This window comes from Coptis chinensis, chromosome 2 (assembly GCF_015680905.1).
Source record: "Coptis chinensis isolate HL-2020 chromosome 2, ASM1568090v1, whole genome shotgun sequence".
NCBI classification, from domain to species: domain Eukaryota; kingdom Viridiplantae; phylum Streptophyta; class Magnoliopsida; order Ranunculales; family Ranunculaceae; genus Coptis; species Coptis chinensis.
Window position 1 is genome coordinate 14,524,651 of NC_141457.1, and position 27,380 is coordinate 14,552,030.

The following is a 27,380-nucleotide window of genomic DNA, read 5'->3' on the forward strand; positions in this document are numbered from 1 at the left end:
AATTGGAACCTCTTATAAGACATTTCTAGGAGAATGCCTTTTATAAAAAGGCAAAAAACAAACAAAAAAAATGTCTAAAATCACGGGGCCACTTATAACAGGTTATAAGACTTTAAGGTCTTATAATAGGCAAAAACAAATGGCCCCTAAGTAGATTCTAGCATTGACAACACGTGTCAAGTGTATATGAGAATTGATTAATTGTCTGGGCCGGACTCAATTTGTGGGCCCAAAAATCCCCAATTGAATTGGGCTTACCAAAGAGATAATACCCGAAATACCCCTCTACGCTCTAATTAGATAGAAGGGCGTACGGGAAATTTTCACTTTTGTCAATCATGTTCGCGAGTGCAGTGAAGCTCCTGGGTAAGAAACCGAAGCCAAAGCTTAAACCAATAGAGCTAAAGACCCCACCAGAACAAACACAGACTATTTCTCGTGTGATATTTGATGTTGTCAAGGAACATGGTCCTCTCACTATTGCAGACACCTGGGAACACATCAAGGTAATATTTTTCAAGATTTACTAAAATGTACTCTCTGCTGATCAAATACTTAAATTTACCTATTGCTTGTACCGACTCCCTAAGTATTTATAGCTGTTTTCATCCGCACTGTTATATATACCAGCTGATATGACAATGTTTGACTATGTGAGCTAACAAATTTGTATTAAGAATATTAAGAAGGAAATAGAGAGGGGGGGTTACAGCATTGTGTTAATGTATTTCTGTACAAAGAAATACATACAACACTCTTGATATGCACTACCACCTTAGAAAGAAGCTAATCAAAGCTATAGTACGCAAACTAAGCGGTCTCCCACTTATGACAATGAGTCTAGTACCATATTGGGGTCACTAGTAGAGGCAACATATGGTACCAGACTCAAGTTGTTCTCATTAGTTTCCCTATTGCTCATATGTATCTTCTCATTCTCTGATAATACTTCGAAGCTGTTTGAGGCATAGACTTACGTATGGATAATTATCCGTGCGCCTTTCTCTCCCTGAATTCTATTGGCATCTTGTGCATTAGTATCGGGAACAATGACTGGAGTAGTCGCTTGTTGACATGCTGTTGAGCCATTATCATCTCTAATATAGCCTGTTTGCCCCTTCAACATTACGTCCTTTGGTGCCCAACTTTGCTTCTGCTACTTGTACTTCTCCTTTGGTGGAACTGCTCTACCAATTGCCTTACTAGCTATAGGCTGTTTATCTTTGTTTTTCAAGCACTTATCATCAGTGTGGCCAAAGGTGTTGCAGGTATTTTCCAAACATACTCTAATCCTATGTGAACAATATTCTCCTCTCCTATCTTAACGGTAACGGGAATAGAAGAGGGAAAAGTGAAGTTGATGTCAACTACAACACAGATGCGTCCTGCTAGGAAAATTGGGCCATTTTCTAAGACTAGCTGCCTGTCTTCATCACAAACTTGAAGTAAAAAAGGTCTTTATCAGCTATCATATCAGAGGTCCCCTTTAGTTTCCAGTGTTTCTTGATAGCTTCTCTTACATATGAGTAAGACAATCGTTTTTCAACGAAAAAACCAACCACATAGTCTTTCCAAAGCTTTTCACCTTCATCTACAATAGCTAAAGGAACTTCTGCTATACCATTAGAAAATGAAGGGAATACCTTTTTGAGATTCGGTTGGAGCTTTGTGTTTTTGCTCTTGCTGAAAAGTGAGCTCCAAGATGTTACCCCGTCATAGATGGTGTGTGTAGAACTAGAAATGGTCTGATCTGCTGCGGTTGGAGAAATAAGAGAGGCAGCAGGTGGATCCGCAATCTCTCTTTCCTCCATGTCTTTTCTGATTAAGGGTCAACGACAGTTACCCACCAGAGATCATCAGTCAACACTTGCCAATAGTGGCAATCTTCCCTCCTGAGAGTTTTTTCGTACCAGAAATAGTTAACTGTGATATCTTTGCCTGGATCCACCTTCGCTCTCCCTCTCTCACTCTCCGCCAATTTCCCTCTCCCTCTCCCTCCTTCACTCTTCAATATTTCTATACCAATTCTTCAATATCTTCAATATGCCGATGATACGGTTTCTGTGGAGTGTAAAAACGATTATGTTAAGAATGTGAAAGCGGTTTTCATATGGTTCAAAGATGCTATGTCCGGATTGAAAGTTGTTGACACATGAGCCTCTAATATATTAATAGAATTGACCCTTCACATAAGTTCGAGCTTATGGAGAAATTGACAATTTAACATGGTATCAGAGCCACTGGTTTCTGAGAGGTCTCGGGTTCAACTCCTACCAGGTGATGATGTCCAGTCCTTCTTCCTGTGTATTTCCAGCGTGTCCCGCTGAGGGGGAGTGTTGACATATATGAGCCTCTAATATATTAGTAGAATTAACCCTTCACATAAGTTCGAGCTTATGGAGAAATTGACAATTTAACAAAAGTGAACTTCCAAAAAGGTGTGAGGTTTGGGATAGGTGGGTTGGAGAATGCGACTAGAATTGCGGTGTTTTGGACTGGAAGATTGGGCATCTTCTGGAGGGTTACCTTGGGCTACCATTTGGTGGGAGATATAGGAGTATAGCAGCGTGGGTTCCGGTTATGGAGAGATTGAATTCAAGACTGTCCACTTGGAAGAGGAAGTGTTTGTCCAAGGGTAGAATTGTAGAAGAATAGCACTTATAAAGAGCACACTTCCAAATCTGCCTATATACTATTTGTCCTTGCTAACTATTCGACCAAGTGTGGCAAATAGGTTGGAAAAGATAATGTGTGACTTTCTTTGGGGATCAACTAAAGAAGCTAGGAGATACCATCATATATCTTGTGATAGAGTGTGCACACTGAAAGAGGTTGAAGGAATTGGAATAAGGAAACTAAAAGATATTAATACTGCATTGTTGAGTAAGTGAATTAATAGATTTGCTATGGTGGAAGGAAGTTATTATTAACAAATATGGAGTGGAGGGCATGGGGTGGTTTTCTAAGGCAGTCTTAGGGACATATGGATGCGGGTAATGGAGAGGGATTATGTATAACAAGGAGCAGTTTGTGAAGTTATGCAAATTCAATGTCAGAAACGGTATTAGAGTTATAGTCTGAGAAGATGTTTGGTTTGGGCAGAAACCTTTGAAGGTGGATTTTGAGGGTATCTATCACATTTCCAGCAACAAAAATGGTTTAGTTAATGATATGATGGTGAGGGATGGAAACAACATCTCTTGGGATCTTCATCTGCGTCGCCGACTTAATGATTGGGAGGTGGTGTCACTGGCTGACTTGTTGGTGTTGCTTGATACTGTGTCAATAACTGATGATGATACTTTGGTTCGGGTTGGAGATGCAAATTGTTTCACTGTTAAAGCTTGTACTAATAGGCTTATGAATAAAAGGTTGACTGATTAGGGCATTGGAATTCAGGACTGGCCATGCAAAAAGGTTTGGAAGAAAGGCGTTCCTTCAAAAATCTGTTTCTTTATGTGGACACTTGCTTTGGGAAGAACTCTGACATCAGATAATTTGAAAAAGAAAAGGATGTGGATAGCAAACAGATGTGTTACTTGTGGTAGGGAAGAAGCGACGATAATCCATTTATTCAGGAAAGAAGAGACTATAAGTAACAGATGTGTGACTTAATGAGATATGGGACTACATAATGAAAAGGTTTGGACGTAGGCATGCATTTTGGGGCAGGTAGTGGATTGGTTGAAGGGTTGTACATGTGATCATTTGTCAAAGATTGGGTGAATCTCGTGGGGTAGGCTGTTGCATGTAATGTGATGATGCATTTGGAGGGAGCGGAATTTCAGGATTTTCGATGCAAAGTTTAACAACATCAATTGAGTCATTTGTAGTATCAAATACTGTTTGTGGGAGTGGGTTCAGCATGATGCTAGAATTAGAGGTGTGGGTTTTGAACAATTGAGTTTGGGGTGGGAAAGCCTTATAAAGGCGTGATTCATTTGTGGTACTTGGTCTCTCATAAGTCATGATGTGATGTAATTTTTTTTTTTGTTTCTCGAGATAGTTCTAACAAATTTTATTTATTTATTTATATCTTTTTGAAGGATGGCAGTATGGCACATTTTCATACCCATCTGCTACCTTCACGGCCTTCACAAAGGAATTGTAATTATTGTTTGGTCTAATACTCGTTTTATCTTTCTCTTTGAGTCTTCTTTTACAATCTCATTATACGGGCTTTGTTGTTGTATTGTTAAATGCTGAGCTTAACCCATGATTGTGATCAAGTCTACAGAAGATGTCCACTGTATTGCACTTGGGCATAAAGCAACCATAAGCTTAGCCAAGCAACAACTTGTGGTGATTGAGTGCATTTCGAAGGCATTTTCTGAAGTGCTCTGCTTGAGCATTGAAAGCAAAGCCACCCATTTAACCTCCCAATCATATCCCTTCGTCGAAGATTTCTTTAAAGCTCTTTTATTTAGCGTATTTAGTCTAGTAGTTGATAACCTATCAGTAGTATCAAATATTTTTAATAATTCCAGCCCTCTTATTTTTTCTTATAGAACAAAGTGTTTGTTTACATTTGGTCTTTGATTTAGGAGTAATGGTGGGATACACCTTTTGGGAGTTCTGTATTTTTATGGAACTCTTTGATGGGTAGGTTGTAGAGTGGCCTGTTATGTTGTAACCTTGTCTTTGGATTCTCTTTTTGTACTTCTTATCCCTGTGTCTCTTCTGTTTCTCTGTTATTTTAGTATATCTCATCGACAGCCTTTGATTGTTGAAATCGATTCGTGTCTCTTCTGTTTCTCTGTTATTTTAGTATATCTCATCTATAACCTTGGATTGTTGGGATTGATTAGTATATCTACACAGTGCCAATAAAAAGAACCGATTAGGAATTGAATTGTTCTGTGTCAAACATGCAATAAATAGTCCAAGTGATCGTGTTAGATCCATTCTTGGCTTCATCCAGTTGGATCTATGGAATGCATATAGAGACATGGGCCTTTCTCCTCAGACCATCAGGTTGTCCTACTTGATTGGAAAGAAGTACCAAGTCGGTAGATTGTGGAGCATAATGTAATGCAGGGTAATTGTGGGGCTTTTCTTTGTAGTCCTTCCTACCTTAGTTGACTGATTTATGTGTATTGTTTATATCACTCTGGGAAATTTGTTTACTGGTTTAGACAAAGTTGTATTTGGGTGATTAACTTGTCTCAGTTTTCTCAGGATGTTGGTTTGAGAGGATTGACAAGCAAGCGACATATGAAAATAATTTTGAGATGGATGAGGGAGAGACAGAAGCTTCGGTTGATTTGCAATCATGTGGGGCCGCACAAGCAGTTCCTTTACACCACCTGGTTCACAAACCCTAAACTTAGACCATCAAAGCCAAAAAGTGGTCCGTCACTGCCATAGCTGTTAATAAGTGTTTTTTGCGAGTTGCAACTTACAACAAGAATAATGAAGATCAGCAGGCTTCGTGCAAGACATGAATGTTTATAAAGTGGCATTGACTCGGTGTACTGATCGTTGGGCATGTTTACTTTCTTCTTGGGTCTTCTAGTCAAAGAAAGTGAAAAGATTCATGGGTTGGCAACAATGTGAGAGCACTCCAGCCAAGAGTTCTTTTCTTATTTTGTGAACTTTGTCCACATCTTTCTTTTGTGTCATATCATTCTGTTTCAGTCTTAAGAAATGGCAAAAGTACTTCTGCGTTGCAATAGCACCTCTAAGGATCTGTGTAGCTATTAATTGATGGCAGCTACAAGTTGGTCGTGCCTTGTATGCGTTGCATAACAATAACACGTTTAATGCAACACCTAGCACATGCCAGATATCTATGGATGGAAGTCGGGCAAAATGATTGTAGTCCCCATTAAAGAACTTGTCCACAGGATACAGCCATGGCAATCCGAACATCTCCCCATTGATTCCTTTCACTGCCTGGCCAGAATTAGCAACATTTGAATACTCAATCAATACCGTTACATCAGCATAAAGCCCAGCCCACTTAACAGGCCTGGTTACATTCTTCGCAGTAGGCCCATCTAAGAAAAATAAGACCGATACTGAAAATTCTGACTATAAATTTGGGGGATTTTGTTTTTCACTATAAATGAAAGTTGTGATTATTATGTGGCACGGAAGCATGCTGGGGTTAGTCCTTTTCACTTGTGAGTCTCTACACTTTATGTCTAATTATTATTTTCGTATCCATTTTTTTACTAAACCCGAAATATTGTTCCGCTAGATGGAATTTTACAGGTACATATTGCGACCTCATTTGTGGTCCCACAGTCCAATTGCTACGCGTTTGATAATTCCAGTCACATATATGATTTTGTATCCTTCACTTAATTTTTTTAAGTTTATTTTAGTTTGTATGAATTTGTTTCCTTTTACTAAAAAGCTGGAAATTAGACGAGTTGGATTGGACATCCTTTTGAACAAGATGGGAAGGTAATAAATATATATTCATCTACTTTTAAGTATATATGTTAGAGCTTTGTATTTGTATTAACATTTATTTTCTCTTCATGCAGGATTCTGACATTGTTATTCGGTTTTGCAAAGATGTGGAGAGTAGATCACAGACGGTCCGTTAATAATGTCCTTCTTTATTTCTTTTATTTTGTTGGTAATATGTGATATAGATATAAATACAATATGTCGTATTGTTAACATGTGGACATTTAAGTGTTGGCTTTTGTACGCTGCGTTGTAAGTAATCTTGTCCTATACTATGTCGTCCAATCTCAACACACATCACGTTGGTGTAGATAGATAAAACAATTTTGTGTTTGGCGTCTTTTGAATGTCTTAAAACTAGTAACAAGGAGACTACTAGAGGAGGAGAGAGGACTTGACAAAGCCCAAGTTATGCCTCTCGAAATGAACCAATTTTTTTAACTACAGACACCAAACTTCGAACAGTGTACAATACCGACCGCGAAATGAATGAATTCAAGTTTTTGTTACTCCACGTTATTGAGAATCAGTTTTACTTACAATCTTTCGTTATCGGCGTTACCATATTCTTCACCACAGGAGTCTTATCTTTCAAAAGTTCTGAGCGTACTGGTAGTATAGTCGTCAAATCTGGTTACTACCTTATTTTGATTTCTGTTCTTTCGGCAGTGAACTGAATGATTAACTGTAGTACTGAGATCCAAGTTCAACCTTGTGAGGACATAGGTAGAGTGGAGACTCTGAAAGGGCTACAACAAAGTTTGAAGGTGGCAATGTGATGAGCGACCTTACTTGTATAAGGATTTACGTCCTTGAAGTTTAAGCTTCTTATACACAAAGTATCACATCTAAGAAATGAGTAAATTTTCAGACATTTAGACTCTATCATATACTAAATCTAACTGTTATTACATAATGTAGGTCCGAAAAAATAGATTTTTTGGGTTCATTTGAAGATGCATCCTGGGTATTTTCGAGTTCTCACTACTACTCCTGCAGTCTTCTTGTTTTAATATACACTATGCTGGAGCAGAAGATGATGACGTGGCACTAATTAGTTTCTTTTTAATTGTTGTTTTCTATTTGTTTTAGAATTAGGTTATTAGTAGTTTCTGGTTGTTATTCTAATTTAAATAGAGTATTACTCTTTTTGGATTCTAATTAGAATTTGGAATTATTATCGTATCTAGCCTCATTGTTATTGTTATTGAGCTTGATATTGTTTTATTCTAGTTTGAAGATTGAAATTAACTTTTAGGTGTTGATTTTATTAATTAATTTGTTTTCTTCATTGTTCTTGCTTCTGCAAACAATATTACATCAAATGTGTTCTTGTCTTGAGCTCTCTTCTCTCCTTTAGTGGTTCTGTAGTTATCATCTTTTATTTTAATCCTGTTTTAATAGTGAGTTGGACTTAGTGTATTAGTTTAATCTCAACGACAGACCAATTAGGTATCAGTTCCATAATCATGTCCCGAAAAACAGAAATCATGTGCCTTGGGAAAGGACTAGCAGTTAAATAATATGTTCAAGCATCTAATTTGAAATTTATTCCATTCCAGCTAAGTAGGGTTGAACCAGCTATCTAAGGTTGAAAACTTTGTTATCCTGTCTCCCAAAACTTTTTAGCACCTTCACGTTAGCCGTTCATAGGGTTGTTTTTGGAATATATTTGAGGTTCTGGAAGACCTCCACCTGCATTAAACTCTTTAATATATAGTTTCATGTTTTTCCTCCTCAACAATAGACATAAGAGTTGAGCTCAGAGGAGGTACAAAACATTCTAATACATGGTCAGTTGCTAAAGAAGCAAGATGATCAGCTGCTCGATTCGTTCACCTATACACATGGGTGATCTTTACACTAACAAACTTCCCTAGTAGGTCTTTAATTGCAGCTGCGGTGTTAGTACAATGCCATGGGGCTCTTTCTTGGTCCTTCAGTATTCTTACTGCACGTAGGGAGTCTGAAGAAATTTCAACCTTCAAAATCTTCACCATAATATATCTCTGTAAGCCATTGAGAATAGTTTTAAGTTGTTGGAATAGAACTGATCTTAACCATTGAGAATAGCTTTAAGTTCAGTGTAGGCAAGTAATACTTCTCCATTAGCATCACGGATTGTACCTCCATTTCCACATCTGTTGTCTGTCAGTGAACCATCAACATTGACCTTGGCAGAATCTGGTTCTGGTTATTTCCAAATACATGGTACTGGCTCTTTAGTACTGTGCTTTACTGTTATGCCAGTTTCTCCATTAAAGATTTAAGTTGCATAGAATCCTTCACTTCTGTTAACTGACCTTGTAGATAAACACCCACATCACCTTTCGGTCTGTTGCTTACTGTCATCCAGTCCTGTGTAGCATTTCTAAATCTCCTGTAGTTCCTCTCCCTCCAAATAGAACTCACCACTGCACATATGTAGACTTTGTAGACCTCAACTTCCATGGTAGTCTTCTGACATAGCCTGATGAGTTGATTCCATTCTCTGTTAGCATTAGAAACTTGAGAAGGTAGTCCCAAATGTTGCTTGACATTATTCCAAAGTGCTGTTCATAGTTGGAGAGACCTTCATCGCGGAATTAATCATTTTGGAAATTTTCTTCTGTAGGCCATTAGATAGCTGTGGATATGTCTCAGTTACTTTTTCATTTTACTTGTAGTTTCAGTTCTTTTTTCATCTGTAGTTGATTTCCGGTGACTCATTGACAATGCATAATAATTAACACCCCTTTAAAGAGATGATATAACTCCTTATCAATCATAAATAAAGGTAGGTGTTGTTGTGCTTTTTTGACATGCATATCTGAGTGTCTGACGTGTTGGAAAGGCATCTATGAAAATTGTATAATGTGTGTCCTTGTTAAAATGCCTAGAAAGCTAATGAAATGTTTGATTGAGCAATTGTACTTTCTGGTGTGCAATGGGCATCAAATTATGATTCAAAGTGTCCCTAAGGAGGATACTTGCGTGATGTGACTTGTTTCTTTTGGCGAGAGAGCTATTTATTCATGACAAATACCTTAAGAACCAGTTCCTTGCAGTCTGAAAAAGGTTTACAATTTGTAAGTATTTGCTGTTATTTAATTTTTATTATTTTTCGACAATGCAGGGCTACGTTGATTTTGGACGTTTCGATACTTTCCACCATTTTGTTACTGGCACAGGGCACGTTAGCTTTGTTCAGGTAAGCCTATGTTACTGGCTTTATGTAGTTATATTTTTGATAAGCGCAGTTTGGTGTGACTGAGATTATATATGGATTTATTTCGAATAGAGTATGTTGCTTCTTTTCTCTAGAGTAATAAAACTGAAACTGAGAAGAAGATATACACTTTGAATGGTGAATACATTTGTAACAGAATGGTCAATACTCTTGAAATATATGCTGATAACTACTTTGATTGTAAAGCCCAATCTGATGGGCAGGCAGAACAACGTATTTCAAACTGTTTGTGGTCTAACAAGGGCAAATACAAACTCGACATCCCCCCAAAGGTGCAAACACACATGACACAGCAAATGCTGGGCTGGTTATTTGAACCAGATCACTTAGGATCTCAACAATCTGATGCCTCTTTGACAACACCCTTTTTGAACTTCATTGGCATGTATTCTAAAATGCGGACACCATGCAACGTAAAAAATGTGTGTTCTTGTGTTGGAAACGAGAGGAGTGGAAGTTAATCCCCTCTCATCTCACAGGGTGCAGATGATCCTGCATCATGAAAAAGCAGGTTAACAAAAAGGAGCGGAAGTTAATCTTGTATACAACCTCGAGACATAATATATATAGGTTAAGAGGGTCTCGAAAAACAAGGCAAAGTGTGGCTACCTTTAAACCCTTAAATGACATCTTGAATTGACAACCCTACCAAAAAGGGGATCTAGACAACGAGTCAATGGCTGCTTTTTGGCGGATATGATCTCCCTACCATGGATACCATGTCCACAAAAAATCAGCTCATTTCAAGCTCTCTAGTCTTGTCAAAAGTTGTCTAAGTTTGCGGTTTATTGAATGGTCCACAATCTTTCTATTTGCAGAACACTATTGTCAGTTCAGGATGTCATTTAGGGGTGTCATGGTAACCTCGGTATCTTTATGTATATCATAAGCTAAGTTACATTGACACGGATAGGTGTGTCCGTATTGACATAGATACGAAGTGTCTGACATGGCGAAATATCAAAATTTGAGCCAAATCACATACAATATGTGTCCGACATGGACACGTGGATACGTATCTAACACGGATTTTTTTCAAAATATGGCGTGTCCATGTAACCTAGATCATAAGGAAGAATGATGTGGGACCCTTAAGTTTGAAGCTTTTTAAAGTCAAATTTTGCAAGCAAGCGTGCTTTCATCACTTGTGTTTACCTTTGTGTCACTGACCCTTAAAGTGAAAAAAGGCTGCGTACGCCTTAAAGGCAAACTACCATGGGCTGCTTACGGACCCACTAAGCACATATATGGTGGATAGCATATGTGCAGCAAAGTAAGAGACATACATGAGTTGGTCTAAGCATACTCCTAATCCTGCATGAGTTGGTCTAACCTGATTGTACAGTTGTGCATATATGAAGATCATCATGCCAAAAGTTCATTCCGATCTGAAATCCTTAATTCTCCAATTTTCTATTCAAAGTAAAGTTTAATCTAGCGATCTGGATTTGCAGATTCTGGTCTGATTTTCTGAAAGTTGCAAGTAATTTGAATGTTTCTTCGATTCAGGGATTTTACAATGGTGACTTGATGAATTGTGAGCAAAGCTTTGATAAATTGGGGCGTACAGCTCAGGTCGGGTTTAAATCAGTTATTTATACACTTTTTTTTTTCATCCGTCAATGTTTTCTATCGACTTTCACTTTGTGTAATTATATGCAAGTTTGTCACTGTCAAGTTCGTCACAGTCTCCTTAATCTATTTCAGGTAAATATAATCTGCGGTAGTTGTTTAAATGGAGCATGTAAAGGTGTGTGACCCCCTCAGATTATTTATTGTTTCTGCTGCTAAAGTTAAGTTTACCCATTTTGTTATGGTTGATATATTTCATTCTTTTCAGAGCAAATGTGCAGTAACCTCTTACCATTGTAAATCTACTAGACTACTAGTCTATTTTTATTTTCTATAAGAATGTCCATTGCCTAGAACAATAAGTAAATTTCTTTTTTTCTTTTTTGGTTGCTAAGTGAGGTTGTTTGAGAGGTCCCCTACCTGTTTTCATTAATAATGAAAAGCTAGAATTATTACATTCTCACATATGCTTTACCTGTTGCATCCTCATAGATAGTCTTCCTAATATCCTCTGAGAATGAACTACGTATAATCTCAAAAAATTAATATCTTCTTATGATCCTGCTGAAATCCTTCTTTTATTTTGACTGCTTAAGTTGTTTTCATCTAATAACTGTACTTTTCTGAGCAGATGCTATTGGTAATATTTTTTGTTAACTGCAAGCATCAAACTCTCCATTCGAACATTTTTTGTTGGTATAGGCAACAAAACTTGAAGATTTCAGGACTAACATGCAACTCCAGAGGGTCAAATTTCTTTCCAAATGTTTTGTACCTAAATTGATGGTATTTCAAGCAAGGTAGGTATGCACGTAGATTAGAGAGTGATGGGTTGGTGTAGGGTTCTGGTGTTTGATTTCGTTTACAAGGACAATACATGGGTTTGAGTTTGGTGTCAAAGAGAAGTTAGGAGTGCACGTTAGTTTGATTAAGAGAAAGAAATGAATTTGGGAGTTTGAATAATCAGGTGGTGCAAGGTTCATGTAGGCACAGGCAGTGGTCTTTAAATTGGATGGATCAAATACCGGAAATTAGGTTGATGATGCCACATAAGATAATCACTCTCTTTGGCCACATTGGAGGGAAGAGAATAAAGATAGCATGTGGCATGTCAATGAAACGATAACATCATGATTTAGAAAGATAAAAAGGAAAGATATTCTTTAGATGACATAAGACTATCGATTGCATGGCTTTTATAATTAGAGGTCATTTGGCAACAGCATAAAACATTACTTCTTTGCTAATGTAAGTCAAAAAAACAAAATAGTAAGGATGGCTTAACACTCGAAATCGCTATTTTTTGTAGCGAAAAAATGTTACTACCGCGAAAGACAAAAAAACAGATTTTTGCTTTTAGAAAATCGACTACTTGGACCGAAAAAAGAGAAAAATGAAAAATGAAAAGAAAAACTGCTCTACTCTTTCTCTCACTCGTTTATTGTAAATTTTGTGTCCTTAATCCTGATTTCCTCCTCATTCTATCATAGTTATCTACAACCTAGTCTCCATAGATGCCTAGTGGATGAAGAACTCTTCTTCATCATGTCATCTCATGGTTCGACAATGATTCTCTTGGTAAACTTTGTTCTTGAATCTTGGCGTTTCACATTTGATAGCGCTAGAATTCATCTATTTTGCAATTTCTATTATTGTGCAAACAGCCAAACATACAAATTATTAGCTATTATTAAATTGGATTTTCGGCCATTAAAGGAGCTTCTTCTATTTTGACACTTAATCTTTGTGTTGCCAAACTAACTTTGTTTCTTTTTAACTTTTAAGTTTTTATGTAGCCATGCAAGTTGTTTTTTTTTTTTTTTTTTTTTTTTTTTTTGCTATAAGTAGAAGCCAAACAGTCTTCTGGTTTCCAGATAGGCTCTTCGTTGTGCATTTAAACAGTGAGCTGATGTGGAAGCACCTGGACCATATAAACAAGCTCAATGGTCCTTCTTGGAATTCATTAATTTGAAATACATGGTTATTCTCAACACTTTAGAATTTCGACACTTCCTCAAATAAATGTAGGCACGTTTAGCTTATACTCTGAATTTGATCTGAAACTTCTGTACCACTTACCTGATTGTCCAAATAGTGCCAATTGAAGACTATTTCGACACTTCTACGACAGTATTTGCCAAATTATTCCATAACCGATTCAATCTCATGTTTTTATTTTTCTTTTTGGAGAATGTAAATTTGAGTTACGTAGTAATAGCATGCTTATCCATTTTTGTGGACTCTTGCAGGTCAACTTGGATGCATATGCAATGTAGCCTACGATTCAACTTGCAGGTTTCCTCATGATATTGGCAACATGTGTATATTATTCTTTCTTTGTTCTTTTGTTTCCATCTAATAGATACTACATCGCCTAAGGTTGGACTCCCAAAAATTGACTCCCTAATTGATCAGTTGCAATGGATCTTTCTAAATAAATAACTTAATGGTGGCTTTTGAAGGAAACTGTAAATGGTGATGCTAGGAGAGTTGTAACATTCTCATAGTAAGGGACCAAGGGTGAATAAGAAGAATAAAGAAATAATGGTGGAGGAAAGACTTGTAGAGAGTTATATTATCTCTCTACTATAGATGTGTATATAATACTAGGAACTTAATATACAAACAAGGAAGGAAATTATACTAGCTACTCACTCACCGCATTTATAAGATTTGTGGTAGTACAATATGAAATCATTCATAATATGCAGGATATAAAATCTTTCCTAATTCTCTGCATACCTTTTTTTTTTTGAAATATTTAGAGGGTTAAGGCAGACCCACACCGGTTACATTGAAGGACTCTAACCCGAAGGTTTACATTGTCCGAAGGCTCATCAAACCCGAAGGAACACTAGCCCGAAGGCTTACATTGCTCGAAGGCTCTCGCCGATGTTTCATTTTGTGTAGACCCAACCACATCCACCCTGTCTATGAAGACTTGCTTTCACTCCTTGGTTCACCTATCGTAGCAGCACTCTGTCACTAGCTCAAAGGCTTGCCTGGTCCAAAGGCCCATCATATAATTACACAAGAAAGAAATCCCAACCAACCCTTGGTGGGATTCGAACTTGCAACCTCTCCCATTAGGAGAGGGGTACACAACCAATTGAGCTAGAAGCTCTTGTAGCTATAGTTATCCAATTTCCAGCTAGCGAATAAAGATAAATATATAATATCCCATAGTACCGACGCAACTAGGTATAATATCCATGATAAACAAAAGTGACGAGAACTTTATTAATAGCAGAAACTCCAGTTGTCTTCTAGTGTCCCGATTGTGGAACATTTCCAAGAAGCTTGCTATATGGAAGAGGAAATTTCTTTCGGAGGGAGAAGGGATTTTTCTCATCAGAAGCATAGTCTTGCGCTTGCGCATATATAAAATCTACCATTGTTCACATTTCTTGTGAGTGTTTGTGATGCACTTGAGAAGCTCATGAGAAGCTTACTATGTGGTTCTATGGGTGAAGCAAGTAGGTTTCATCAAATATCATGGCAAAGGGTATGCATGCAAAGTGAGCATTGCTACTTGCAAACTTTTAAGAAGTGAATGAATTTTGATATAACGAAAATGCGCTTTGGAAAGAGGTTATCAAAGAAAAATATGGGATTAAGACTGATTGGTAAACTAACCTAGTAAAAACTTCGCATGGCACCTCCCTACAAAAAATAATATGATATGCAAAAATATAAAGTCTAAGAAAAGTAGCTTTAAGTACTAAAAAACTTCACACTGCTCCTCCCTCAAATTGCGTATATGAAGTTATGAACTCTGTTTTTCCATCTTGCAAGCTAAAGGAATTGATATAACGGAAGTATGCTAATTAGCATGAGGTCAACCTTAACAAACAAATGATATTTTGCTATGTTGTGTTATATTAAACTATGATAATTTGGCATGCTAGTCTTCTTTATAACACTTGAACCATTGTTAATCCTTTGTGTCTGTGTAAAGCTAGTCTTTTGTTTCTGACTCCTTTTAATTTGGTTAACAAACTCATTGTTCAGGGTTTTTGTTGAGCTTGCCGTTCCCTGTGAGAAATCGGGTCCCCGAATATTCAAGGGTTTCACTGTTGGTTTTCATCCCCGGTCATGGGAAGTTGTAAGAACTCACGTTACTGTTGTTATTCTTTAATAAATGAAGATTGAGTCTATATTTAAAGAAAGTTTCTTTTCTTGGACTTGAAGGTATACAACGGACTGACTCAGCTGGGTTACGAAGCACTACGCCACGAATTCAGGTTTGGAGATCTCCTGCAATTAACTTCTGAGAATCTTAACTTTCTGGTTTGCTGTAACTATTCTATGTAAAGGATCTAATTGGTCTCACACATTTGCTAATATGTCCTCACAATGAATTTCAGAAACGCAGCTATTTGTAATGTACTAATAAAAGACTTATTAGCTACTCACAAAGTTTGAAACAATAATTATTAATTCAGGCATAAATTGGCAGGAAGTTTGTTGAATTCGGTCAATAAGGAAATGAATGTATATAACCACTATAATCTATTTTGTGGATCCTAGTGGACAAATTGAATTTCCCATGGATTCCTTAAAAGTCACCGTGTTCCTTAAGGAAACATTCAATTTCCTGTGGATTCCATATACTCGGAGCTGAACCTTATGAATCATAGTTCCATAACATATCACTAAAGACTGTTAAACTTGGATTTCTGGAGATAAATTAGAGGAGGTGGGGAAGAATTCAGTGATTGTTTCTAGGATAGAGAAGGCAGTATTGGGCGGCAGGGTGCTGGTGGCATGCTTGTCTTGGTTTCCGGCCTGCTGGTTCTGGCTATTTCCTGCCTTGATTTTTTACTGTTTTTCTTCTTCCTGTTTTTTTGTGTTCTGCTGTTGCAGCTGGCCTGGGTGTCTTGGGTGTAATTAGAGGTTCCCATGTGGGACTATACTAACATCTCACCAATTTGTTTAGTAGAAGCTTTCAATGAAAATCAAACATGATCTATCAAGTGTGCGTCAGTGTGTCTTGTTAGTGTGGTACTATTTCAGATGACATACCTGCTGGTGTCTGGCCTGCTGGTTCACCAATTGGTTTATAGTTAGGGCATCTCCAATGGAGGGTGTAGATTTACACCTCCACATAGGCTCCACAGAGGTGCCATTGGGATTTTACATCCCCCCTAAACACTAATACACAGTATGGAGAACCACACCCAAAAACTTCACCCAATGCATTAAAATTTGCAAGTTTGTATAATTAGACAATAGCAATGGTTCTAACCGTCGTAAACATAATTGCCATGAAAGAGAATGGATGGACGTGACTTCAAACAATGTGCGTAGTTTTTTAATTTCACTTTACCCGTAAACAACGGACATGTGCCGTCGCAAACTTAAATAAAACCCAACAAAAAAAATTAAAACAAATGTGAGTCCATGTGACGTGTGTTACCTACTTTAGTTCAAACGTCACTTTAACCAACTCCCGAGCTTTTTAAGAGTTTCTATCCAAGTGGGGAATTTCCCACTCCATTTATAAGTTAATAACTATCATTTACGGTTTAGCAACTCCATTGGAAGAGTATTTTGGTCTTTGGGGGTGTAAAATTTCCATCTATACTGTTTACACCTCCCATTGGAAATGCTCTTAGATCCTCCAAAGTTTCAGATCCTTATTTGAAGGTTTTGCTGCCTTGGAGAGCTAACGATGTCTCGTACCTTCTTCCTCCATCCAGCATTTAAGCTGTACCATTGTGTTGATTGTAGTGGTGGTTTGAGCTATGTTGCTTCATGAGTGAATTTATGTCTCTGCCAAGAGTGTTTCTCATGTAAACCAAAAAGTTATTTCTCTTTCTTCTTGTGGTTTCCTTTCTCGATCCTTCAATATCTTGCTGTTAGTATGTCTTTTGATTGATTTTTAGCTTAATTACGTAGATATATTTCCAACATCTTGCATGTTTCAAAGTTCAAACACATACAAAAGGGAGATTGTTTTGATGGGCTTAAAGGTGTTCAGTGCTGCTCTTAAAACTGTGAAATCCCAACAGGTTCCAAATTTTGAATCATAGGTTATATGTCTTTTGAATTATCAGCATTCTGCTGTACCATTGTAGAGATTTTCATTAATGAACCTTAAAATTGGCAGGACTTGTTATTACTTTTGATGTGTAGGTTGTCATTTGTACCATAGTTCCCTCAAAAGTTCTCAATATTTGCAGCTTTGGAACTGAGCAGACTCGCGTATCTCTTTATATGACTGCAATTTCTTCTCTTTCAACTCTAGTTGGAAAACCCATGCTTAAGGTTATCATATTTCTGCTCTTTCCTGCCTGGTGGGACATGCTTAAGTTGATATATGTATGACACGTTTTCTTTTTCCTTTCTTAGGTGCCATCTAAATTCTTTTTCTTTCTGCATGTCTCTATGGTCTTTATAACAGGTTAGTCCTGATAAAGGCCTAGAGGTCAAGTTATCAGGCACAGGAGAAAGTGGGAGCCCACCTACAACTTTGTCACCTACCATGTTAAATGTGGATTGGACATGTATGTGAAACATAGAATGGCATAGTATTTTACTTTCTTTTTGCTGAAGTTTTATTTATGCAAAACTCCTTCGTGATGAGTAAATTCTGAATTTTGACTTGTTTTCTATTTGCAGGTCAGAAGGCCAGCGATACTCCGTATGAAGTTGCTATATCTATTCCCGTAGAGGGTTATGAACCCGTAGAGTTCACTCTCTCAAAAATGTGTGGTAAGATTTTCAATACTTCAGTGACTTGTAGGAAGCATCAGTGACATCTGTGAAGGTGGTTTTGGTGACTATCGATCTAGTTGTTTTGTTGTTCCATCGAGATCTGAATAAGCAATTGTTCATTCAGTGCCTTTCTTGAATGTTCTTCACTGCTCACTATAATTTGATGTGAATGTGGACCTGAGATAGTGTCAAGTCTGGTGATTATTTGTTTGTTTATCTACCTTTTATTTTGCTCAGAATGATTTTCTTTTTCTCGACACTGATCTGACCCTCTCACCACCGCGTCTCTTTCTGGTTTATTCTTGGCTCCGAAGTTGAAATTTTGTGCCAATGTGTGGAAAGGGAGGCTGGTTGATTGGCACTTCATATGAAGTCATTCGTTTTTTTATGCATTTAATCTTACTTGTTTGGTGTTCAAAGGAGATTAAGACTGGTGGTGACCAAGAAACACATCATGAAAATGCATAAATACTTGTTAAGTTATGTTTCAATAGTAAGTGTCCAAGAAATGACATCCTGAAAATGCATAAATACTTGTTAAGTTGTGTTTCGATAGTAATTAGGTCATAGTGTATTGCATGGGTACTGGTGCATGTGTCATGTTGGACACTCATGGGTACTGGTAGGTGTGTCGTTTTGGACACGGGTAACGGAGTGTTCAATATGGGAACTTAAGAAAACTAAGATTTGGGGAGTTGGTGTATGTTATATCAAGGTATACGTCTTAATGTGTTTGCATACAGCTGAAACCACCATAACATGCTTATTTTCAGCCTAGATAAGTTAAAAGATGGAGGCCAAGATCAGTCTAATGAAAACTGAACCTAGGACCATTAGTGGAGCAACTGTAAGGAAACTTAAGCTAATGATTAATCCGGTGTCGGATAAATGAAGGACCTGTGTCGAAACGGAGTCTTCTGTTGGTGTTGTGCACGTCGTGTCGAGACTTGGCACAAAATCTGAAGGCAACGTATGGTCATGATTAGTGCTAGTACGTATTTGTGGGATAGGGTTTAGTATTAGCAACAGGGGCCTGTGCTAGGCAATTTCCCAGGCTGTAGGCTCGACCCAAGTGCCTCTATCGGATGTGCCTGTGACTGCGACTGCAACTGCATAGCTTCATATACTCTGGAAAAAGAAGATACATTTGAAACCTCTTTTTGGACATTATTTATCATTTTAACTAGTGCAAAAGCATTTGACTCAACGCCTACTGTGTTGAATCATTAAGTTTTCTTCTGGGATCATCACAGTTGAGCAGCATATAGCCCCGTCACAGAAGTTCTGACGGTAAGTTACAAGATGGAACCTGTGATAAATCTATGTTCCAATGTAACTGCCCATTAACAGATTTTCCTTGTCACCCTTGTGTTATATTTTCTATTATTCCATCAATTTATAAGGGCAGAATTCACATCACATTCATTCAGTGAGATTCTGTAACTACATATTCTCTCTCAAAGGTTTTCAATATGGCTTATGACATCATCTTGATGTTTTGTTTACCAACTGCTTGATTAATATGGCATTCTTCATTCACTCTCCAAGAGAAAGTATAAGAAAGATTGGGTGCACTAAGTCTATGTAATGTGTGTTGTCATTCAATCTAGTCACTTTTCAGCTAAAGTTTGCTCGTCTTGTGGATGTATTTCACTCTGATGTTGCGTATTCAAGGAGCTTCAGACCCTAAAAGTTGCTTATTTTTATGTTTCAGCATATAAGCAGGGTAGAAAGGATGATGCTACAAGAGGATGGGCAACATTTGGAATTTTTTCGTGCATGTATGCGAGCTAACCTTTCTAACGTACTTGGCATTTTTCTTTTTCATTTTAAACCTGATGCTCCGAAGTATATTATGTAAACAACTTGACAGTATTAAACTTTGGAGCATCAAACTCGAAACAAATTGGCAACAAATGGAGAGACCCAGGAACTTATATACTCTTATGTGAGGCTTCTAATGTCCCATGTGGGGACTATGTTAAAGATCTCAACATGCTCCTCACGTGTGGCATCACTTGAGCCTAATAGGTGGAGAAACATACTTGGTTGACATGGAGTAAACGGGCTCTTTTGGTCAAATACAATAGCTGGTTTGATACCGTCTTAAAATATAGGGCATCCATCTCAAAATCGATTGACTAGGAGAGGCCCAGGAACCTATATAGTCAACAAAGCTTGTAATGTCCACGCGGGACCATATTAAACATCTCAACAAACATATTTGCAAAACAGTGCACAAGTATGCATTAAACTGACTCATTTTTTAATACAGTACAACTCTTTACCAGGGTATACTTCAGTGTGGAAAACGGGAATCCATTAGTTACTAGTTTAGGAATGTGGCTGCAGGTTATATGATGCAGCTGTATAATAGATGTATTTTCATCACTATGAGAAAACACATGCTTCACTGTTGGGACTTTGTTGGAATCATTGAAACAGTTACCATTTTTTGTTCTTGATCAATACTCCAATTGCCCATGTAGATTTTTTGTGATCTCAACACTACTTTGTTGTGGAGGATTCATCTACAAGACACGAGTCGAACACCAGGTTGGCTTTCATTTTTACCAATGTTCAACATATTTAGTTTAATTTTGTTTTGCCATTTCTCGAGAAGATGTACATGCTTTTCAATATTTAATTTTCACTGCTTTTGTGTACGTGCAGCATGGCCTTGATGCCTTGCCTGGTATGACAATTCTATCAGCTTGTCTGGAAGCTGTAAGTGATATTAATCCAACAACTTAACTCTTTTATTAAAGCAAAATTGACATGTGTGTGTATAATAGGCTAGAAACCTTACTGGATAGTCGTGGAATATGTTCAGGCTGTGTTCCGAACGAGATGTTGTAAATCCTTAAACAGTTCTCACCTTTGCTATGATTATAATCCAACAATTTGTAGAAGATAAACTATCAAAGTGTCCTCTTCAACTACTTACTGAGGGAGTTAATTTACCTATATTGTAATATTAGTCCTATTGGGCCTATACTTGGGCCCAACCTATGTACACTGTAACTCTGTTATTATAAATAGAAGATGGGTCTTACTTTGAGACCTAACTTTTATTGTCTCTCTTTCTACATGGTATCGGAAAAAAGCGGAAGAGAGAGAAGGAGGAGATCAAACCCTAGTCACCACCACCTTAGCCACCACCACCAGCCCACCCCCCCCCCTTCTTCTGCTCGGGCGCGTGACGTATTATGCGCTGACACGTACTGAGTTGAGCTTCTCATCGGCGACTTGTCTTTGCCTCCCTTGTTTTCCGGTAGGTTTCCGGCGTTTATCCGCGGTTTTCCGGTAGGTTTCGGCGTTTATCACATTTTTCCGGCGGGGTTTCCGGCGATTATAACTTTTTTCTCACATCAAGGTACTATTCTTTGCACTATATCCCTTTATCATGGCGGATAACGACTCTAAAGGTACGGATGATGTCTCCTTGTTGAATAATTTCTCTTCTTGAAGAAAATTACTACCGCTCTTCTTAATGGGCGGAATTTCCACTCTTGGGCTCGTTACGTTAAGCTTATTTTTTTGGGGCCAAAGGGAAGATGGATTGGCTTGTTCCCAACAAGATGATTTGTCCAATTAATCTGAGACCACCTCTGATAGTTGGTCCATGACCAAACTGTATGATTCTAAGTTGGTTGTTCAACTCTATGGAGCTGATGTCATGAGATGTTTACCTTTTATGAGACTGTTGATGGTTTGTGGGGTCGCTCTCTCTCGAAATGTATGCTACTACTACGAACAATGAGGTTCGAATTTATGAGCTCTACCGTGAGTTGGGTCGGGGCTACCAGGGGGCTCTTTTTTAAATCTTAGCTTACTTTGGGTACTTGAAGAAGCCGGGAGGAGCTTTCTACTTACACTTCCCTATCCAAGGTATTCGGTATGACACCTACTATTATGGCCGCTCTTGAGCGTGAGGAGAAACAGAGTTCATCGGTTCATTATTGGTCTTCACTCGATTTTGAAGCCATTCGCGCTCAAGTTCTCAATCTTCGCACCTCTTCCATCTCTTGGTGGCGTATGCCATTATTGAGAAACATGAAGCGTCGTGTTCGGATTACTTCTTCTCCGGTGGTTTTACGATGCACCGTCTTCCTGGCGTCGGATGGCGTTTGTTGCTTACTACTCGACCCGAGGGGTCTTACGGTGGCTTTCGTTCTCTTTGTTCCATCCGGAACACTTTCGTGGGCGCTTTTGCGATCATTGCAAGGCGTTTACACCTTATTGATAGTTGCTATCGGTTGCATCGAGCTTCGTCCCAAGGGGGGTCGAGGGGCTTAGAGGCGACAAACCTCGTATTGCGACTATTGGCGATATTTACGGTAGTCATCATTCGGGGGAGTTTCGAGGATTACGGGACTTTTACCCAAAGACAGTTGATCGGCTTATGCATGCTATGTCTCTCTACGTGGGGGACATCTAGTACTTACGCCATGATCACGCCACGCGGTACACCTCTTGCGTTCCATATTAGTTCCCGCCTCCATCCGGTTGGGTCCTTGATTCGGGGCAAATGATCATATGACCGGTGAGTCTAGATTATTGTCGATAGCACACCCTTTTCACATCATGTCCGCGCTTTGCGGATGGCTCATACACCACTATTACCCGTAAAGTCTTGTTCGATTATCCCCGCTATCTCTTTAGAGTCGGTCTTACATGTTCCTCACTTAGCACTTAGCACATTATCACGTTAGTCGTCTTGCTAAAGATTATCAACGTTACGTTGTTTTCTTACCCCATTCTTGTTATCTTGAACCCGAAAGCACTGAAGCAGATTTTTGGCAGGGGCTATGAGCATGCGGGACTATACTACTTTGGAGATCCCCCCCTTGTCCCAGTACCTGTTCCACCAGTATCGAGTTTGCATGCTAGTGTGTTGCCTGTGTCAGGCCGTTATTTGTTTTCTGCTGAGTCTTTGAAAAGTTGGCATGCTCGGTTGGGCCATGTCAACTTCAAGTATCTATGTACTTTATTTCTGAATTAATAAAAGCATGCAAAAATACTCTTTTTCATTGTGATACTTGTTCTTTGTCTAAACATGTGCGTAATTCTTATATTCCTCGCCTTTCTAGATCTCCTTGTATGTTTGATGTGATTCATACGGATGTTTGGGGCCCTTCTCCTGTGACTACCCTCTCCCGGCCATAGTACTACTACGTGACCTTTATAGATGACCATACTCGGTGTACTTGGATCTATTTACCATGCAAAAATCTGAAGTTCTCCCTATTTTCACTCGGTTTCTCCAACTCATTAAAACTTCGGTTCAATATCGTGGTTCGCGGACTTGGTCGATAATCGCGAAGGAGTATGTTTCAAACGAATTTGTCGCCCGTCTTAACTAACGGGGGTATCCTTCAAAGAATCGACCGACGTCCCTTATACACCGAGCAAAATGGTGTTCTTTGAGCGAAAAAATCGGAGTCTTATGGATGTAGTTCGGTGTTTGTTGCAAGGTATGCATGTTCCTCAGTCCTACTGGCATTATGCGGTTCTTACCGCTGTCTACCTTCGAAACCGCACACCCAGTAGAGTTCTTAATGGTAAGGCCCCTCTGCAAGTTGTATACCCCAGTCGTGTTCTGTTTCCCATTATTCCCCGGGTGTTTGGCTGTGTTTGCTATGTTCATGATAAAAGGCCTACGCGAACCAAATTGGATGATAAATCCATTCGGTGTGTCTTTCTAGGGTATTCCCCTATGTCCAAGGGGTATCGTTGTTATCATCCACCTAGTCGTCGCCTCTATCATACCTTGGATGTCACATTTGTCGAGCATAGTGCATATTTTGGTCCTTATACATCTGTGCAGGAATCTTTGTCTTCCCCAGAGGAGGCGTCTTCCGCTGTTTATCCTATTCCTGTCTTTAATACTCCTTTGGTGGTCCCTCCTACTAAACCTTTACAGGTGTATACTCGTCGCACTTCTCCTCATGCTCATGCTCATGCTCATGCTCTGCCCACTGCCTCAGGTAACATTCCTTCACCTTCTAGTGATCTACCTACTGTGATTGCTCCTACTGTTGACTCCCCTATGATTGCTCCTGTTGATTCTCCTGTTGTTGAGCCCCCTCGATTTCCTTCCAGGACCAGGCATCCCCCAGACAAATACGGTTTTCCCACTAACCATCCTATTGCGCAGTTTGTCTCTTATCAGGGTGTATCTGCTTCCTATCAGACATATCTGACTTCGGTTTCCTCTATTCGGATACCGCGATCAGTTTCTGAGGCTCTGTCAGATCCACATTGGGTAGCCGCTTATCGCGGTGAGATGACGACCACCAGCGCGAGAATCGGACTTGGGAAATGGTTGCTTTACCTCCCCCAGACTTCCCTGCCGTTGGATGCAAATGGGTTTTACAAAGAAGTACTTGGCGGATGGTACAGTTTGAACGATATAAGGCCCGTTTGGTTGCTAAAGGGGATTTACACATTACTGGGCGTGACTTTGGTGCGACCTTTGCTCCGTGTAGCCAAGTTAAAATCTGTTCGACTTCTTATTTCCCTCGGCCCTCTTATGATTGGCCTCTTCATCGGTTGGATGTGAAGAATGCCTTCCTTCACGAGGAGATCCGGGTGACGATTTACATGGATCCCCACCGGGCTTTTCGTGGTGAGGGGGAGTATGCTAGGAAAGTTTGTCGACTCCGTAAGTCCTTATATGGGCTTAAGCAGTCACCACGAGCCTGGTTCAGTAGATTCAGCGAGGTTGTGCTACAGTATGGATTTACCAGGTGTCACTCGGACCATACATTGTTTGTTCGGCGGAACTCTGGGGGCCGCACTTATCTGCTTGTATATGTGGACGACATTATTATTACAGGAGACGATGCATCAGGCATTGTACAAATTAAGGAATCCCTTGGGAAGTCTTTTGAGGTTAAAAACTTGGTCCATGCGTTACTTTCTTGGCATTGAGATTGCATCGTAGTCCCAAGGGAATCTCTTTATCTCAACGAAAGTATGTTCTAGATCTTCCGACGATCTGAGGGATCTTTGGGTTGTCGACCGGTTTCTACTCTATGGTGCCTAACGGTAGGTTAGTTGCGCATTTATGGACCATTATTGTCGATCCATCGACTTATCGGTGCCTTGTTGGGCGTCTTATTTATCTAGTTAATACTAGACCGGACATTGCCTATCTTTGTGAGCGAGTTAGTCGGTTCATGCATGCTCCACGTCAATCTCATATGGATGCGATGGAGCATATTCCAATACCCTAAAGTCTTGCCGGCTTAGGTCTCTTCTATCACGGCCGGTTCCGCGGGTCCCTTAGAATGCTACAATCGATTACGATTATGGAGGTTCTATTGACAGTCGTTCCACTACCGGCTTATGTGCTTTTCGTGGGAATCACCTTATCTCATGGAAAAGCCAGAAGCAATCTGTTGTCTCCAGATCATCTGCTGAAGCTGAGTATCGTGCCCTGGCTTTGGGCACTTGTGAGATTATGTGGTTGCGATCTATTTTGGGAGAGCTTGGTTTTGCCGCGATCACGGATCATCCGTACTTCACCTGTGACAATCAAAGCCGCCATCCATTTAACCGGTTCAATCCTACATGAGCGGACTAAGCACATAGAGATTGATGTGCATTTTCTGCGGGAGAAAGTTCGTGCTGGGATTGTCTCCCCGTCCTTTGTTAGGACTAAGGCACAGATTGCTGATACTCTTACCAAACCAGTGGGACCTGCTGATCTTCGCTCTTCCATTGGCAAGCTGGGTCTATTGGATATCTTCGCACCAGCTTGAGGGGGAGTATTGTAATATTAGTCCTATTGGGCCTATACTTGGGCCCAACCTATGTACACTGTAACTCTGTTATTATAAATAGAAGATGGGTCTTACTTTGAGACCTAACTTTTACTGTCTCTCTTTCTACAACCTACTAGAACATGAATTTGGACTTCAAAAGAGTAGAGATGTGTATTTCGGAGGCAAGATACGTGATTCAAAGTGAAAATTAATAATGAATTAAAACTCCTATGAATATACTTGTAGGGCAACTGCACAGAAGGGGGGGGGGGGCTGATCCTTTGAAGAGTTGAGAGGCATATTTGAGTATGACTTCGACGTACACAATTCAAAATGCAATTTAAACATGATCCAAAACTCAAAAAAGTGTTGCAGCTCTTGAGAGTTAACACTGAGAGTCAATGAAATCCAACACTCCAGATCCTTGCCACTACCAGTGCATGTGAACATTTTTTTATTCTTTTCTTTTAGTGGTTTAGTCCCAGGCGTTATACTTTTGAAAGACACATTGACAAGCCATTTAATTTCATACTTTAGCAGAATGATTTTGAATGTTCTGATGTCTGATGATTGTTTTAAATTTAAATTATAAGGTGACTGGAGGAGGAGGAGGAGGAGGGGGCTATTCACGGGTTGAGGACGTGAATAATACCTCTATCAATCAAGCCTCTTGGGAACGTCAGCCTGTTTCTGCACAAGGATCGCAGAGAACCAGTGACAGAAAGTACGGTTCAATTTGAAATAAAAATTGTGCAGATACTTGAATTACTTCAAATTTTGTATAGAACTGATAATTTAATGGAATATCTTGAATATTAGGACCCGTAATCTTCGTACATAGTTGGTTAGTCAGTTCTATAGTTGCATTTGGCGATCACTTTGTCATATTTTATTTGTCATAAACCCCGTATTGTTATTGTCATCATCACAACAAGGTGTCATTGTTGTTTTGCTACGGAGCAGGTGTTGGGGATAATTAGTAGGTCATTACTATAAATATATTTATGTGAAAGACCAATGATATAATTTGTTTGCCTGTACCCTGTAGTTGGGATAACTGCCTGCCTGTGTAAAACCTAAATTCCGGAATCAGATCCTTCTGGACTTTTGGTATACATTTGGATAATACAAAAGACAGGCATTTAAATTTTGAAATTACTGCGGTGTTCTTAGTGATTATAGAGGTGAGAAATTGAAGAGAAATAACATTCCAACTATCACATCTCTCTGTGACTCAACTTCATGTTCAGCTTTTTTCCAAGTTAAAAAATTTGTATTAATGTGGGATGAAAATTGTACAACAGTACAAGTTACGAAGGAGAGGCTGGTTGAGGTTTGTACATACCCAAACCACCTTAATCAAATCTATAATAGGTAACTGAGGGAGATTCCCATCTAGTAAGCCAATAGGGGCTGCCCTCATACAAAACTTGATGAGTACTGTAGTGAAAGCGCGTGATTTGCAGCTAGGTCAGCTGCAAAGTTAGGATCGGGATCAGCAGAGTTGCATCGATAGGACTATAAAAAGTCGCCAACTCTTGGCCTAAGCTATACACGGGGGCTTTTTCTTTTGCTTAATTCTTCAAATGATGCTTCTCTTATAGATTGCCTGTCATTGTCTCGTATTTTTGGGTTATGGACGACTGTGTTGAGTTGGGGCTACTGGA

At 39.1% G+C, this 27,380-nt stretch overlaps 2 protein-coding genes across 5 annotated transcripts; both read left to right on the forward strand.

Moving 5' to 3' along the window:
• The first annotated feature begins 304 nt into the window (after positions 1 to 304).
• Positions 305 to 5,672, forward strand: LOC147515028 (thiamine-phosphate synthase). Its single transcript, XM_086585843.1, has 2 exons — positions 305 to 506; positions 5,179 to 5,672. Exons 1-2 carry the CDS (start codon positions 339 to 341, stop codon positions 5,365 to 5,367), a joined length of 357 nt encoding a protein of 118 aa, XP_086441969.1. The 5' UTR covers positions 305 to 338; the 3' UTR covers positions 5,368 to 5,672.
• Positions 5,673 to 5,860: 188 nt separating this feature from the next.
• Positions 5,861 to 26,536, forward strand: LOC147515029 (G-protein coupled receptor). 4 transcript variants are annotated; one of them, XM_086585817.1, is made up of 18 exons: positions 5,861 to 6,125; positions 6,203 to 6,294; positions 6,373 to 6,411; positions 6,495 to 6,548; positions 9,536 to 9,610; positions 11,159 to 11,224; positions 11,357 to 11,399; positions 13,471 to 13,516; positions 15,233 to 15,326; positions 15,413 to 15,465; positions 17,154 to 17,235; positions 17,360 to 17,491; positions 17,628 to 17,730; positions 17,846 to 17,938; positions 19,656 to 19,722; positions 20,431 to 20,497; positions 20,615 to 20,668; positions 26,307 to 26,536. In XM_086585817.1, the coding sequence occupies exons 1-18, from the start codon at positions 6,068 to 6,070 to the stop codon at positions 26,451 to 26,453; spliced, it is 1,365 nt and encodes a 454-aa protein (XP_086441943.1). In that variant the 5' UTR covers positions 5,861 to 6,067; the 3' UTR covers positions 26,454 to 26,536. The 4 variants fall into 4 exon arrangements, with proteins under 4 accessions (XP_086441943.1, XP_086441951.1, XP_086441939.1 ...); XM_086585813.1 differs by having other exon boundaries at positions 5,967 to 6,125; positions 13,471 to 13,540; XM_086585825.1 differs by lacking the exon at positions 17,154 to 17,235 and having other exon boundaries at positions 17,407 to 17,491.
• The last annotated feature ends 844 nt before the right edge of the window (positions 26,537 to 27,380 follow it).

Bases quoted from the DNA above. Each gene is read 5' to 3' on its own strand.
- LOC147515029 (XM_086585813.1), top strand. From the start codon at position 6,068: ATGAAAGTTGTGATTATTATGTGGCACGGAAGCATGCTGGGGTTAGTC. The intron at 11,225-11,356 runs GTCGGGTTTAAA...AATCTATTTCAG, and splicing joins AATTGGGGCGTACAGCTCAG to GTAAATATAATCTGCGGTAG. The intron at 20,669-26,306 runs GTAAGTGATATT...TTAAATTATAAG, and splicing joins TATCAGCTTGTCTGGAAGCT to GTGACTGGAGGAGGAGGAGG.
- LOC147515028 (XM_086585843.1), top strand. From the start codon at position 339: ATGTTCGCGAGTGCAGTGAAGCTCCTGGGTAAGAAACCGAAGCCAAAG. The intron at 507-5,178 runs GTAATATTTTTC...CAGTTTTCTCAG, and splicing joins ACACCTGGGAACACATCAAG to GATGTTGGTTTGAGAGGATT.